We start from the raw sequence: 17,145 nt of genomic DNA, 5'->3' as shown, positions 1-17,145 counted from the left end.
GAAAGAGAAGTGTGGGTGGACCGCAGTGACCGTCAGTGTCATGGTCGCAGTGGGGGTAATACTATTCAAAGAATAAACCAAAGGAAAGAAAGAGCAGGATCAACACGTATGTCACAAACCAAGGATGACGAGGAACCAAGTTCGGTGCACCCGAGATCCATGAAAAACAAAAAGGCTCTGAAACGTTTGAGCGACGGGGGGCGTCTATGTTTTGAGCAGCTCACGCTGGCTGTGGCGGGGAGAACTGGTCCTGCGTCTCACAAGGATCCTGCTGTCTGAGCTCTGCTCCAGCTTCTCTCGGGTGGTGGAAGCAGGGCTCAGGCTCCGTCCACCGTGGTCCACAGCGGGACCCAGGGGAAGCTGAGATGCAGGACCCAGGAACGGAAACCCGTGTCTGTGGCCATGTCAGCACCGAGGAAGCCTCTAGCCCCTGAGCCCCTCCAGCCGGGAGCCTGGGAGATGGTCAGGAGTACCAAGAACAGGGAGTACAGCTCAAAGGCCTGCAAAATACTCGGGTGAAAGAACCAGGAGCGAGACGCGCTTTCCATATTCAATACCCAGGAACATTCTTCATTTGCACTGAGAAACGTGTGGCCCCCTCAGCCCATCTTTCCTCCTTGTACTTTTGGGAAAGAACAATAGGGAGAAACAGTCTGGTAAAAGCATGACGACGCATGGGCCTGGTCCCGGGTCTCAGTGTGTGGGGACACAGAGTGGAAGGGACTGAGGGTGCTAGGGGCCGGGGGTCCCCTCCCTACGGGAAGGGGGCGGCTGCCACTCAGCTCAAATCAGCTGCTGCCTTGTGGGTCCTGGATTGCAAGAGCTTCCAATTTTTCAAGGAAAAACGGAAATCCAGATTTTTGTGATCTATCTCAATGTTGAAATGTTGGTATAATTTTTGAAAAAACACACTGGATGGGCCAAAGAAAACACTTCTGGCCTACAAATGCCCTGTTTTCCTTTCCCAGACCCCCAAAGTTCTCAAGTGTCTTGGATTTTGGGGGCAGTCAATTTCCTGAATGGCGAGAGGTATGTGTGTGTGTGACCACTCCTGAGGTCAGCCTGGAACGCCACGGCGGGGGGTGTGGGCTGAGGGCCTGCGGGACTCCTCAGACTTTCCTGGGCTGCCTCGGAGGTCAGGAGCAGGTTAAGCAAATGGAAACCAGATAAAACAGAAGTGACCTGTGATTCCTGCCAGCTCTGGACACTAACCTGGGAGACCTAGCAGCTCACTGCTCCAACTGGGCTGCGGCCTGACTCCTGGAATTCCCGGTGCCCCAGCCCAGAGCCCGGGCAGCCGCCTGTTCAGCCCTGCCCAGCACGTCAGGCCTCCCTGTCACTCTCCTGGAAGAGCCTTAGCTGTGAGCTGGGAAGGAGGGTGAGCCTCGACTCCCAGCAAGCCGGGCGACCCTGGGCATGTCTTGAACCTCCCTGAGCCTTGGGCTGGCACCCTGTCACTCCCATGTCAGAACACCTGGCTGTGATGGTAGAATTGTGGCTCCAGCTCCTCAAGCCAGTGCCCTGTCCACCACGGTTCCACGGCCAGCACTGTGCCTGCTGAGGAGGCAGATCTGCTGGGGTCTGGAGTTCAGGGAAGGCATCCGGAGGCAGTAGTGCCTGAGTAGAAAGTGGAAGAGCTCATCCGCGAGTGCTGGGACTTCAGAATGCAGCCAAATCCTGCCCGCTCGCCCGCCCAGGCCCAGCCTCATCCCACGACACCACACATGACTGCTTGGTCCAGAGGCCCACAGCACGCACCCCCAGCACCTGTCTTCCAATGGCAAACACGGCCAGGTGTGACCCCGCTCTGCCCAACTCTATGTCAGGACAGTCACTGCCAAAATGAGCCTGGCATTCTCTCTCGCTGAGTCCCAACACCCTTCTACAACAGCGCTGCTCAGCCTGGCCGTGGTGGCTCAGTGGTTGAGCTTTAACCTATGAACCAGGAGGTCACAATTTGATTCCTGGTTAGGACACATGCCCAGATTACAGGCTCAATCCCCAGTGGAGGGGCATACTGGAGGTGGCCAATCAATGATTCTCTGTTATCAATGTTTCTATCTCCCTCTCCCTTCCTCTCTGAACTCACTTAAAAAAAAACACACACACACATTTTCCTATCCTATATAATAAAACCCTAATATGCAAATCGACCAACAGCAGAATGATTGGTCACTGACATGCACTGACCACGGAGCTGCCCCGTGGTGGTCAATGCGCTCCCACACGGGGAGCACCGCTCAGCCAGAAGCAGGTGAGCACAGCAGCTGTGGTGGGAGCCTCTCCCGCCTCTGTGGCAATGCTAAGGACCCCGCAGAGGATGTCTGACTGCCAGCTTAGGCCTGCTCCCCGTGGACATTCTCCGATGGGTCCCAGACTGCGAGAGGGCACAGGCCGGGCTGAGGGACCCCCCCACACACACACCCCAGTGCATGAATGTCATGCACCGGGCCTTTAGCTAAAAAGTAAAAACAAAACAGCACTGCTCAATAGAGCATCCTGGAATGACAGAAGTGGTCTACAGCCACTGTCTAGCTAACAGCCACTAGCCACAGGTAGCTACTGAGAGCTTTAAATGTGGCTTGCAAGGCCAAAAAACTGAATTTATTTCTGTTACATTTATTTAAAAAAATGTATTTTATTGATTTTTTTACAGAGAGGAAGGGAGAGGGATAGAGAGTTAGAAACATGGATGAGAGAGAAACATTGATCAGCTGCCTCCTGTACACTCCCCATTGGGGATGTGCCCACAACCAAGGTACACGCCCTTGACCGGAATCGAACCTGGGACCCTTGAGTCTGCATTTATATAGCCACATGTGGCAAGAGGCTACCAATTTGGACAGCAAAGTTCTAGAACTTTCCAACCCATCACTCACTTGAATGCAGGTAATCCCCACACTAAACAGAGCCCATGTACCATCCCTGGCCTGCAGCTCTGGGATCCACTCCGCCTGGCCATTTGGTTGTGGTTCACCTCCAACCCACGGACACTGGGATTGTTTCAGGCCTGAATTCCACCTCCGGCTCCGGGATCTTGGACATTTCAATGAGGCCCTCAAGAGTGAATGAATAGCTACTGGCATGAGGCAGGGTCTCGAGTTTGATGTTCACATCATCTCACTTTCCCAGGAAAGTTCCCTTGTTGTTTGCTCAGCTCATGGGAGGAAATATTAGCATCGACACTGAGCTCAACCTTGAGCCAGAAAGAAAGGGCTTACGAGTCGCTGACTTACTTGCCCCTTTCTTCACCCTCCCATTTCCAAGACGGCACCAACGAGGCTTGGGACCTGCCCTCATCAGTGGGAGGAAGAGATCTGAACAAGCCCAGTCCCTGAGCTCTTTCCACCGGTCCCACTGCACGGCTAGGGGCCCAGGAGGGCTGGGGTGGCAGGGAGACAGAGGGCAGCAACAGCCAGAGCTGCCAGAACCGAGTACCAGACACTGGGCAGCTTACAGAACAGAAATGGATTTCTCACAGTTCTGGAGGCTGGAAGCAGATCCAGGTGCCTACTCGCCACCCGGAGGTGGGAAGGTGTTTCTATGGGGTCCGGTACACTAACTCTGGGACAGCTGTCAGCTCCATGCTCCAGCGGCCTGCAGGCCCTGGGGAGGACAAAGCTCAGGCCCAGCGAACCCCAAAGCCTGGAGCCTCCTAATCAGCTAAGGGCAGCAAGAGGGCGGGAAGGCTGCAGTGTCGGGATCTGGGGCAGTTCCCAACATTTGCGGAGGAGAGAGGTCTGGACCTGGGAGGGGACAGCCCCTGGGTCAAGGGGAACCAGCTTCAAGGGCTGGGCACCTAGGAGATGGTTGAGTGTAGGTCTGGCTACCTGGGCCCAGGGTCTGGCAGATAGCTGCCTGCACCTGCTGTCTATGAACCGATTATCTATCCAAAAATTTAAAATGAGAAACAAAAACAAAACAGAGAGGGTGGCCTTCCCATAGGAGGCAGCGGACTATGGTGGATTGCAAAGGCAGGAGAGCAGGGTCAGAGCAAGGTGGGATGAGAAGGTGCAGGAAGGAGGGCTGTAGTGGTTACTGGCATAGTGTGGGGAGGTAGAAGCCCTGGAGTCAAAACCCAGCCCTGCTGTGTACCTGCGCCTGGCCCTGGCAGTCCCAACCTTCTCCTCCTTCCTGCCCAGGGCCTCGGAGACCTCCCAGCCACAGCCTGATGCCAGCAGAATGAAGAAGCCTCACAGGATGATGGGGTTCCCTGTCTCTCCCATCCATCTGCAACCCTTTATTTGGTGGGTGGAGCGAGGGTGGGGGCTCTGACCCTGACCCACCTAACAAGCCAGGTGAACTAACAACCTAAAGCTGACCCTAGCCCCTGCCTTCTCTCTATGCAGGGCTCCCAGGAGAAGTTGCTGCAAGATGGGTAAACAATGGATGGGGGAGGTCTCCCAGATCTCCAGATTCAACATGAGGACAAACAGCTGGCTCAGGCCTTCCTGAGGCCTGACCAATGCCCAGCCTCTGCTTAAAGACCAGAGTACTAGGCCCCACTGGAGAGGCCCCAAATCACAGCCTGCGGGGAGTGGGGGGTGAGGAGTGGACATCTCCCAGAGCCCCAGACCTCCCGGGACACCTGAGGGTGTGGAGTCTGGAAGGTGCTCAGGGAAGCCCGGCTGGTGACGGCTGATGCCTGCTGAGTACCTCCCAGATGCGGGGCCCTGGACACACACAAGCACATGAGATTCCCACAATAACCCGGGGCCGGCAGCACCACCCCATTTTCCAGATGAGAAAATTGAGACACTGAAGAGGTAAATCTCCAAAGTTGGTATTAAGGACTGAATATCTGTACCCCCTCCCCCATCATATATTGAAGTCCTAACCTCCAATGTGATGTTATTTGGAGGTGGGACCCTGGGGGAGTTATCAGGTTTAGATGAGATCATGAGGGTGGGATCCTCATTACGGGATCAGTGCCCTTACAAGAAGAACAGAGATCTCGCTGGCTTCCCTCTCCATTTGCGTGCTCCGACGGGAACCCATCTGAGGGCACACAGAGAGGGGGGCCATCTGCAAGCCAGGAAGAGAATGTCAGCACCTTGAACTTGGACTTCCAGCCTCCAGAACTTCCAGCAATAAGTTTCTGTTGTTAAACCACCCGACCTATGGTATTTGTTACTGCATCCGGAGCAGACTAACACGGTGGCACAGTGAGAATTCCAACTCCAATCTGTGAGGACTCCAGGATTCATACTCTTTCTCACTGACAGTGTTTGTGCAACTATCACTACTACCCATCTCTATAGCTCTAATCCCCTCACACCCCCAACCCTCAACTTTCTCCTCCTTCTCATTAGCCTAGATTTTTCTTGGTTTCTGTTTACTATGCATTTCATTGTATTGAAATACATGTAATATACAATTTCGAATTTAACGATTTTTAAGTTTACAGTTCAGTGGTATCCAATACATTAACACCTTTGTGTAGCCATCACCACCATCCCCGTAACTCTTTTCATCTTGTAAAACTGAAACTTTCTACCCATTCAGCAGTATTTCCCATTCCCACCTCCCAGCTTCTGGCATCCATCATTCTACTTTCTGTCTCTGAATTTGACCACTCTAGCTTTCTCATATGAATGGAATCCTATGTAGTATTTATTCTTTCATGACTGTCTTATTTCACTTATGAGAAATAGGGAGCATTTCCTTCCTTTTTTAAGACTGAATAATATCCCACTGTATGCATATACCACATTTTGTTTATCCATTTATGGGTCAATGGACACTGAGGCTGCTTCCACGTTTTAGCTATGATGAATAATGCTGCTATGAACACGGCTGCACAAACATCTAGCTGCGACCCTCCTTCCACTCCTTTTGGGAAGAATTTCACTAGCCTAGATCTGCCACCCACCCCATGTTCTCGTTCACTCCCTGCGCATGGGCCACTTCTCTGGGCCCTTCCCCCATCTGTCCTCTCCTCCCCCATGAGCCTTCTTCAGTCCTGGGATTAGACCAGCCATCTGATCCCGCCCAGGAGCCTGGACAGAGCCCTTCAGCTCCCATTGCCAGCCCCACCCTCCCCTTAAAAGGGCTCCTCTCTCAGCCCCCACGCTGCTTCTGCACACCACAGGCCATAGGGGCCAGGCTTCAGTGCTTCTGCACATGCTGTTCCTCCTTCTTCCCTACGCTAATGCTTCAAGCCTAGCTCAATGCCACCTCTCCTGGAAGCCCTGCCTGACTCGCCCTTGTACCTCAAGCTCCCCCATGCCATGAGGACTTTCCTCTTCATCAAACTAGAGCGTGATCAAGAGCATGTGCAGCTGTCTACAGTGAGTCCAGGGTTGGGTCTGAGTCCTCACGGGATCAGGCCCCGCCATGGGGTGGGTGTCAAGACATACTGTGAACTAGTGGAGAAGAAGGAAGCCTCGAGGGCCAAGGGCCCACACCAGGTTTAAGGGAACAGCAGAGAGAGAGCACCTTCTCCCTGTGCAGCCTCTGCCTTCCCCAGCCACCACCAATGGGCCTGACCCCCCTCAAGGGATGGACAAGCCTTTGGAGGGCTGGATGCACAGAGGGGGGCCCCTGGCTCACACCCTCACCTGAATTGCTCCCTTGGGCTCCTCCTTAACTTGTTCCTGGGAGAAGGGACAAGGTGCAGAGGAAACCTGTCCTCACGGGACAGACACGTGTGTACGGGTGCGGGTGGGGGTATGCAAGAGCCTTCATTCAATGCAAGAATTCAGGGATCCCCGCTTTTGAGAACCAGCACTTTAAGGGAGTAACACAGGGCAATTTTCCAATGACTTGATTTTTCAAGGAACGTTTTCACAGCACAGATGGTGTGCAAAGCGAGGCCCGAAGTACAGGTGGACACTGTGGAATCGCAACTGCCACCATCTCCCAGCCCCACAGCCTACGTGCTCGGACTCCAGACCACATACAGACCTAAGCACTTTACCACTTTATCTATATGATCTCATTTAATCCAGGGACAGCCCCAGGCTGCAGGTGTCACTGCCTTCTCTGTTTTCCAGTGGAAACTGACAACTAAATAAAGGGAGTTCAACCAGGATAATTTAGATGGAAGCACTGCAGGAGGGAATGGCTGGAGGGAGGCTGAGGGGGGACGCTCTGAACAGAACTACTCTGAAGAGTATTCAGAGAAGAGCAGGTAAAACAAGTGGTCCCAGTGTCCTCAAGCCAGCACGCCCTATATCTGGGCTACCGACTGGGGCCTGCAGAGCCTGGCTTGAGGAGCCCCTTGGACACCTTGTCATTTCAAGTGCCCTTCCCAATGCCTCTCCAGCCTTCTCATTCCCAACTGTGACTCTGGGTGGACGACCCATCCAAAAAGACTGCTCAGTTCAGGGGGTCCAGCCTGGGTGGGTGCATGAGTTCTCCTAGGGCAGTGATGGCGAACCTTTTGAGCTCGGCGTGTCAGCATTTTGAAAAACCCTAACTTAACTCTGGTGCCATGTCACATATAGAAATTTTTTGATATTTGCAACCATAGTAAAACAAAGACTTATATCTTTGATATTTATTTTATATATTTAAATGCCATTTAACAAAGAAAAATCAACCCAAAAAATGAGTTCGAGTGTCACCTGTGACACGCGTGTCATAGATTCGCCATCACTGTCCTAGGGAGTTCACTACGGGATCCTCCCACACCAGTGCACCTGCCTGGGGCCAAGTCCTGAGTAGCTGAGACAGTTCACCTGGAGGCCCAGGGGCCAAATGGGGAAGGGGATCCCTCCAGGGAAGAGGACAAATGAACCAGAGACAGGTCCCAGGCCCAGGTTGTAAGGGTGGGGTGAGGGAACGATACGGGGGAAGGAGAATTACTATTCCCTAGAGCCCTGCCCCAATCTTCACCCTCGTGCAGGTAAGGGGGATCGTCTCCAAGGACCCTTCTAAGCCTCGCCCACTTTCAGTGTTCTAGATCAGCGGATGCCAACAGGTGGTCCGTGAGGTCTGAAAGGTTGGCGACCGCTATTCTAGATTCTTACTGCAGGCTCCCAATTCCAACTCTGAAAAGAATGGGGTGGGGCTTCTTCTGACATCTGTGGCTTCCTCTGCATCATTCCACATGGCTGGGGGACCACTCTGTACCGTCCTGAGGCCTTTGGCGCCACGTTTAAACCGTCCCACGGAAAGCACAGTATGGACACTGCACCGGTGCCCCCAGCACCACGGGAGGGCCATTCCTGATGCTCAAGCCCACGGCAATGGCAGCCGCAGCCCCCGTCTTGTCAGGCTTGGCCTTCAGAAATGCCCATTCCAGAATGCAGACACAGACGGCCTTGCACCATCACTGACCTGCCGTACAGACAGGATGGCAGGGCTCAGAGATGGGGAGTGACCAGCCCAGGCCGCACAGCTTGCACATGGCAGAGCCAGGGCACCAGACTCAGGCGGCTGGAATATCCGGGGCAAATTAGAGGGTGTCCTGGTCAGGAAGGAGGTAAGGGGCAGTGCAGGGGGAGGGGTAGCAAGAATGAAGTAGAAAGGAGAGGAGGCAGCGAGGGACTTAGGGAGGCAGAGTCTATAGGGCAGGACCTCAGGGGCTACACTCAGGACCTGGACTTCATCCCAGAGCAGTTCACACACGGATGAAGCTGCCTCCTGAGGAGAAAGAGAACAGAGACCCTCCCCTGAGTGCCCAGGGCCAGGTGAGGGGCTTGAATGAAGGGGGTCAGGGGGAAGCATTTGAGGTGCCGAGGAGGGATGGAGAAAGGGCCCCGAGATAGGCCGGATGTGGGGGAGGCAGGTGGATGTGGGGACCCAGGGGAAGGTGGGAGCAGGTCCAGGTGGGAGCACCATTTGGAACATGCCACGTCTGGGGTGTCCCAGCATCAGTCAGGCAGAGCTTTCCAGTGTGAGGTGCAGGGGACGGTCCCCAAGGCCTTGCTGGGAGCAGAAAGCTCCCACCATTAAAAGGCCGCCTGGAGGACAGAACTCTAGGTTCTGACCAGCTGCTCTTACAGAGGGCCATCTGCAGGCCCCCCCGCCCCCAGGCCTCGGGCCCATCTCCATCAGTCCCCACAGCCCCCCCAAATCTGCAAAACTCCCCTCGTCATATAAAAACCGGAATCAGTCATTCCATCCTGCAACGATCAGATCGACCTTCCCGATGATTCTGAAGCAGGACAGGCTGTCACCGCCGCCCCCTTGCTAACACCTGCCATCAGTGACCACCTGCTGGATTCATACATCAACCAGTTCACTGTGTGTCACACATCCAAGTCCCTGACATAACATTTCCCAGCTAAGGCTCACCACAACCCAAAGAGGTCAATTATGATGTCCACTTTAAAGAGGGGGAAACTACGCCTCCTTTGAGGCTCCTAACGGCTTGCCTGTATAGTCACATAGCTGGTAAGTGGTAGACTTTGGGCAAAATGCACATTTTCTTGACTGTTATGTGCACATCCTCGGAAAATGGCCCTCAACATAAGATCTTGTGTCTGGAGTTAACAGGGGAATGAGCAGAGTGGGCCACAGGCGGAGAGTGGGGAAGGGGGCCTCAACCCCAGTCTGCTAGTGTCTGCAGCTTACTTGGGGCAAGTTACCGAGCAGCTGTCCCTTCTGCCTGGTGGGGTGGGCAGCCCCTCCTTCCTCCCGAGCTCTGGCGAAGGTAACAGGACAGGAAGCACCCATGTGGCGGGGCTCACAACCTCAATACAGATTTCCGAGGCTAAGCTTTGTTTGTTCTAAATCCGTCACATCAGCCGGTGCATCGGTGACTTCTGAGCTCTGAAGGAAAAAGACTGAACTTTGAGAACAAATTTCCACTTTTCTGCTCAAGAAAGGGAGTCAACCGTGGGGTGGGGAGGGGATCAAAGGGAAGGCAGGCCTGGTGCAGAGGCCCTGAGGGCCGAGGAACATCCAGGTGAGCATCCAGGAGGCTCAGCCTGGTGTCGGTGGAAAGGCGGGCTTTAAGGGGGAAATAACCCTGGCTTGAAAATTAGCACTACTGCCCAGGGTGAGGGGCCAGTGCAGGAGGAGGAGGGGGCCTGACCTAACCCCCCCTTCCCTCCCCTCACTGCCAGGGCTGTTCACCTCCTGGCAGCCTCAGCTCACATCCAGTGGCCACAGCTGAGGCGGGGGCAGTGAGGGACCCTGCCCTCCCCTGCCCATACCGGCGCCTCCAGGTGTGGCCACCCCAGCGTTGATGTACTCTCCCAGGGTCCACCATTCCAACAACCACCTATTCTAGAGGTGTGAGGTAGGAGGTAGCACTCACGCCAGAGCAGTCTCCGAGGGCCCCGGGAGCCACTGGAACGCACACATACACAACACTTTGTACTAGGACGACGGGAGGAGCCTGCTGTGGGCCACGTGCTTTACTCAGGCTATTTCCCCCATAACCCTGTTTGCCAGGAAGAAATCAAGTCTCCCAGATGTTCAGCAGCCCAGACTGTGGTCACCCAGCGGGTAAGGGCCTCCAGGCTCCTATCCAACCAAACCTAGTGATGCTTTAAGAGCCTGGACTCAAATCCCTATTCCTCAGGTACGTTACATGGTACAACCACTGTGTAAAACAACCTGGTGGTTCCTCAAAATGTTAGAAACAGAGCTACCATATGACCAGCAATTCCACTCCTAGGTATGTGACCAAGAGAAATAAAACATGTGTTGACACAAACACTTGTGCACAGCTGTTGACAGCAGCTAAAATGTGGAAACAATCCAAATGTCCATCCAAGGATGAATAAACCATAGGTAGTATAACCATACAATGGAACATTATTCAACTATAAAAATGAATGAAGTGCTGATACACGCTACAACATGGATGAACTCTGAAAACATTCTAAGTGAAAAAAGTCAGCAAAAGAACCACATAGTGTAGGATTCTATTTATACAAGATATTCGGAATAGGCAAACCCATTAAGACAGAATGCAGATTAGTGTTGCCAGGGGCCAGGGGTGAGCTAGAAAACGGGAATGACTGCTTAATGGGTAGACTTTCTTTTGGGGTGATGAAATGTTTTGGAATTAGACAATGGTGATGGTTGCACAACTCTGTGAATATACTAGAAGCTATTGAATTGTAAACTTTTAAGAGGGTGAATTATATGGTAGGTGAATTATATTTCAATAAAGCTATTGTTAAAACATCCCTATTCTTCACTTAGTGTTTTTGTGATCTTGGCGGAGCACTGAACTATTTAATGCTCAGTTTCCTCATCTGTAAAATGGGACTGGTAACTGCTTCTGTGTGGTAAGGGTAGCTGTGAGGATTAAATGAGTTAATAATAACATGCTTAGAGCCGCTGCCTGTCTAGGTGTGTCTTTCTTTCCCTTGGCCTTAATCTGTTCTAGCTCATTGGCTTCCGCTCGCTCTCGCCACACTGCCCTGTGGTTCCCCACACTTGCTAGGCTCGTACTTACTTTTCTTTTTCATTTTCGTAAAACATACATCATACAAAATTTGCCATCTTAACCATTTCTAAGTGTATAGTTCAGTAGTACATACAGTCGCACTGTCGTGCAACCAATGTCCACAGCTCCTTTCATTTTGCAAAACAGAAACTCTACACCAGCGGTTCTCAACCTGTGGGTCGCAACCCCTTTGGGGGTCGCCAAAGACCATTGGAAAATACAGATATAATTACATATTGTTTTTGTGATTAATCACTATGCTTTAATTATGTTCAATTTGTAACAATGAAAATATATCCTGCATATCAGATATTTACATTTCGATTCATAACAGTAACAAAATTACAGTTATGAAGTAGCAACGAAAATAATTTTATGGTTGGGGGGTCACCACAACATGAGGAACTGTATTAAAGGGTCGCGGCATTAGGAAGGTTGAGAACCACTACTCTACATCCATTAAATAAGTCCTCATTCCCTAATCTCACCAGCTCCTGGCACCCACCATTCAACCTTCTGTCTCTATGATTTTAACTACTCTAGGTACCTCGTGTAAGTGGAATCATACAATATTTGTTCTTTTATGACTGGCTAACTTCACTAAGCATGATGTTCTCAAAGATCATCCATATTGTAGCATGTGTCAGAATTTCCTTCCTCTTAAGGCCAAAGTATGTTCAATATATTATGTTTAAGGCACAAATATAAGGCATCTAGAAGTGAGTTTCCCTTTTTTATAATTTTATTTTTCCGCCATTGATTTTTTAGAGAGAGTAAAAAGGGGGGGAGGGGAGATGGGAGAAAGACACATCAATTGATTGCCTCACCCACACCCCTGGACTAGGGCCAGGGCTCGAACCTGCAACCCAAGTACCTGCCGTTGACCAGGAATCGAACCTGCCACCCTTTGGTGTCGGCCAGGGACCCTTTAGAAGTTTTAATTTAACACATGCACACCAAACTGGCTAAAGGTTTGGGTGAATTATCAGCTTCTGGAGAGCTCGGTGGGCCTGCCTGCCTATGTCAAGGCACAGCACAGGGCCTGGGACAACCAGAACCGACTGTTCCAGCTCTGGTGGGACTAGGCTGGCTTACTCATGGCTGGTTTCTCATACAGAGGTCTGTGGAATTCTTTAGAGAGAAGAACAGGTAGGCACTGAAATGGACTGACTGGAATGAGTGAGGAGGGAAAGCACTGAGCCTCCATTGTCTAGAGCAGGGGTGGGCAAACTTTTTGACTCTTCGGCCACAATGGGTTCTTAAACTGGACCGGAGGGCCAGAACAAAAGCATGGATGGAGTGTTTGTGTGAACTAATATAAATTCAAAGTAAACAACATTACATAAAAGGGTACGGTCTTTTTTTTCAATAGTTTTATTCATTTCAAACGGGCCGGATGCGGCCCGTAGGCCGTAGTTTGCCCACGGCTGCTATAGGATCTAAGTCAGTGCCATGGAGCACTGGTCCTAAGGCCTGGGCATGCACCTGGCGTAAAGACAGGGGGTACCAGCCTTCTCAACCTCCATCCCAAGGCACAGGTGGTCCCAGGAAGCCACTCACCTAGCTCTAGGGTGGCTTCCTGGGGGATCTGAGGCTTGTACTGACTCCAAGAAGAATCTGTGATAGGTTATAGTCACAGAGTAACAGCCAGCTGGACCAAAGCTAGGGCAATTCCACATCCCGGTTTGCCCTGCTGTCCAGGGCATTTGTTTTTAGTGCCCCCAGTTATTCTCAAAAGTGTCCCCACTAGCCATCTACTGCATAGCAAATTACCTGAAATCTTAGTGGCTTGAAGCAATAAACTTTTATCTCTCCCATAAGTCCCATGAGGTAGGAATTTGGGTGTGGTTCAACTGGTTGAGGATCTCTTATGAGGTCAAGTCAAGGTGCTGACTGGGGCTGCTGCCACTGAAGGCTTGCCTGAGGGGAGGGTCTGTTGTCAAGGTGGCTCCCTCACAGGCTGGCTGTGTATGGAAGGTCAGTTCCTCTCCACTGTGGGCCTCTCCACAGTGCTGCTTGAGTGTCCTCACAACATGGCAGCTAGCTTCCTTCAGAGCAAGGGATGAGAGAGAGAGAGAGAGTGAGAGAGAGAGAGAGAGAGAGAGAAACAGAGAGACAGACATAGACAGACACACACACACCAGGGCTATCCTTTAATGCCCTTGCCTCAAAGACTAGGAAGTCTCGCTTCTGTCACCTTCTACCAGTTAGAAGAAAGTCAGTAATGCAGACTTCACTTAAAGGCAAGGGAGCTCCAGCTTTTGAAGGGAACAGTGTCAAAGAATTTGAGATATTTAAAAACTACCAGAGTTACTAAAAAAATAGGGCATGTGTGGTATTGATACCGGACAATATCAGAGAGGACAGAAGGAGTCCGATCAAGGAATATTCACAATGCCAGGTAAGGCAATCAAATCAGGAGCATGGCACAGTCTGAGAAGGGCTTTGAGCAAGGCGAGCTGTGGTCAGGGGTTCAGAGTGAACCCTGACATCCCCCAGGTTGGGCCCCAGGGGACAGATGGTAAAGGCGATGATGGCTCCCGAAGCGGCCTCCTCCAGCCGGGCCTCTGGACCGCTCATCCTCCGGCTTTGGCAGAGAGCACAGCTTTTTTTCTCACAGGACAGAAACTCCTTTTGTGTTTCTCCTTGGGCTCTGCACATAGCAGGTGCGTGCTGCAGGGTTTCCGCATGAACAAAACACACCTGTTTGCACCAACCCCATGCTGGGGTCAAGGTGGGCCCCAAGTCATAGTCACTCTGCATACAGCTTTCTCTTTCTAGCCTCCAGACCTTTGCCAGAGCAGCGGTCACCAACCTTTCGGACCTCACGGACCACCAGTGGTGCATGTACCACCAGCTGGTGACAGCTGTGCTAGAGGACTCTGTGCTAAATACTGGCACTGCTCTGGAGGCAGACACATAGGAGACCTGCAAGATTGGTGTGTCTGTGGGCATGTGCTCACTGCACACCAACATGGGGAACTTTCAACTTCCTGCACCTAATACATTTCAGGATAATGATCTTGAATCCCACCTTCCCCTTCCTTGCTGTGGGGAGCGCAGCTATGGCCTCTTGGTGACATCTCTGTTGAGTGAACCTTGGGGAAGGTGTGCCCAAACTCGTGTGCTGTCAGGCCTGGCCTAGCGGCCATCAAGACATGTTCTACAATCAGACTTTCTGGGTTAGAACCCTAGTTCTGCCACTTCTGTGTGTCCTGGGGCACTCAAGTCCCTCAGTTTCCTCATCTGTAAAAGGGGGACAATCCAGCCAACTTGAGATGTCATTATTGCTTTTATTGTATACTTATTATTCCCAGTTTTCCCTTACAGTAGGGGTGGGGAATCTTTTTTCTGCCAAGGGCCACTTGGATATTTTTAACATAATTTGTGGGTTGCACAAAATTATCAACTTAAAAACTAGCCTGCTAGCCTGGCCGGTATGGCTCAGTGGTTGAGCACCAACCTATGAACCAGAAGGTAACGGTTTAATTCCCAGTCAGGGCATATGCCCGGGTTGCAGGTTCGATCTCTAGTAGGAGATGTGCAAGAGGCAGCCAGTCAATGATTCTCTCTCATCATTGATGTTTCTAGCGCGCTCTCTCTCTCTCTTCCTCTCTGAAATCAATAAAAAAAATATTTTTTAATTAGCCTGCTATATCTGGTCAAACATTTAGTTAACTCACCCCTAATGCCTCGGCAAGGCCAGACCAAATGATTTCACGGGGCTTATAATGGCCTTTGGGCCGAACATTCCCCACCCCTGTGAGACCCAGGATGGCACTAGCCCCCACCTCCAGGTGGCCAAAACGGTCTCTATGATGGTCTCACTCCCTGTGCATGTGATTGGTGCAGGAACGCTCATGTGACCCAATCTGATCAGCGAGATGAGGAAGTCTGTGCAGGAGCAGGGCATGTTCCTGGAAAGGTTTTCTCAGAGACACCTCGAGACAACAGCCCTTTCCCTCCACTAGGTTTTCTCCCGACTGCCCATAGGCCTGGGGCTGCCCCGGCTGTCCCACAGGGAGCCACACTGTCAAGCCAAGAATAGCCAAATAGAAAGACAGGAAGACCTGGGTCCTTGATGACAGCATCAAGCCTTTAAGTTACCTAGAACAGCCTGACTTATAACCTATCATACAACGTTCAAACTTCTTATTGTCAAGGCCAGCTAAGTAATGGCTTTTTGTTATTTGCGGCCCAAGGCATCCTGCTGATATTCTACAGTGGGTCACATTTCATCTTCAGATTAAGCCCATTATACCAGAGCTTGAAGAGTCTGAGCTCAGCTGTGCACTCAGGGAGGGCTTCCTGGAGGCAGTGGGGCTAAAGTGGAATCTAAAAGAATGAACAGGTGACAAAGGTGGTAGGACAAAGAGTAACATTCCAGGCAGACAGAAAAGGACATGAGACACCGTAGGGTGGGTGGGCCTGCATGGCTGGAAGCCTGAGAGATGAGGCTGGAGAGAAAGGTGGGTTGGGCTACAGTGGACCTTCCACGAGGCTACAGAGCCTCAGTTGATCACAAGGATGGAGGAGCAGCTTTGTGGACAACCTTGATTTTGCTCACCCAGGGTCCTGCCATCCAGCTTTGTGCCTAGACTAAGTGCACTCAGCTGGCCTCTGCCCCTTATTCTGATCATACCCAGATGCTGTCCTGAGTTGGGGCAAAGAGCTAGGGCAAGGGCGCTGGGGTTTGCTTCTCTCTAGGTGTGACTCTGTCTGCCATGCTTCTCCCAACCCCCAGGGCACTCGTAAGAGACTCTGGCTGAAATCTGGGTCACTCTGTGCACGAGTGGGACATCCATCAAACAGGCAGTTACTAAATGCCTACAAAGCAGTGTGCTAAGCACAGTGGAGAGAGGACCCGGTTCAAATCCCAATTCTGTTTCTTTCCAGTGGTCTGACCTTGAGCAAGGCACTTTACTTCTCCAAACCCAGTGTCTTTACCTGTTTGTGATAGATGGTAAAATCAATGATGGCTCTATTATATCTGGTACTAGGGGTGGAGGAGGAGGGTGGAGGAGGGTGAAGATGGGGTGTGGAGATAAAAAGATGCAAAAAAACTTCCTGGGCATAAAGTTTATAATCTAGGTGGGAGAATAAGACAACTAAACAATATGCTCTTGTGGACAAAAGTTGAGAAGTGATGCAAGGTTACGCAGAGGGAGCATCTGAGCTGGGCTATCAGGAAGCAGAAAATCCAGATGGGAGGTGATGAGGGGCAAACGTTCCTGCTGTAAGACAAGGCCCACAAAGGCGGGCAGAAAGGATACAGAAAGCCCGCGGGTGCCGCTCGGTGCTCCTAACGCCTTGGGAACAGTACGCTGCACACAGAAGGGCTGGCCATACTAGTAACGGTTGTGTATGGCATCATTTGCACGCTGTAATAGCAAACCTCTGAGCTTAAGTGCGAAAGATGCAGATTCAAGTCCTGGCTCTACCACTTACTGTGTGACCTTGAGCAAGTCTTAACCTTTGGGCCTCAGAGTACTTTGCAAAACAGGTGTAAAACCTAACTCACAGAGTTGTACCAGGGTATAGTCAGTGTCTGGGACCAGGATCCCCTTTCCTACCGAGCTAATTCCTATTTTAAAGCCCTAAGATCCAGTGCTACCTCCAGTAGGAAAGCCTACATGCCTCCCTTGGGCAGTCCCTCAACAACCCTTACCCTAATACCGCCCCCCCCTTCCCGATTCCCTGCTGTATTGTGATCACTTCTGTTTCTCTCTCCCACCAGGCGCTGGAATTCAAAGAGGGGAGAACAGGGTACTTCAGTATCTCCTGGATCCAGC

At 51.6% G+C, this 17,145-nt stretch overlaps 1 protein-coding gene across 1 annotated transcript in view; it reads right to left on the bottom strand.

Moving 5' to 3' along the window:
* GATSL2 (GATS protein-like 2) overlaps positions 1 to 13,933 on the bottom strand; it is a 39,840-nt gene extending 25,907 nt beyond the window's left edge. Inside the window, exons 1-3 of the mRNA XM_006770869.2 lie at positions 13,844 to 13,933; positions 10,107 to 10,179; positions 9,607 to 9,633 (exon numbers count right to left, since the gene is read on the bottom strand). Of these exons, the coding sequence (XP_006770932.1) occupies positions 9,607 to 9,633; positions 10,107 to 10,179; positions 13,844 to 13,933 (190 nt within the window). The remainder of the gene's footprint in view (positions 1 to 9,606; positions 9,634 to 10,106; positions 10,180 to 13,843) is intronic.
* Between the last annotated feature and the right edge of the window lie 3,212 nt (positions 13,934 to 17,145).

This window comes from Myotis davidii, unplaced genomic scaffold (assembly GCF_000327345.1).
Source record: "Myotis davidii unplaced genomic scaffold, ASM32734v1 scaffold424, whole genome shotgun sequence".
NCBI classification, from domain to species: domain Eukaryota; kingdom Metazoa; phylum Chordata; class Mammalia; order Chiroptera; family Vespertilionidae; genus Myotis; species Myotis davidii.
This window is presented reverse-complemented; position numbering and strand designations above follow the sequence as displayed.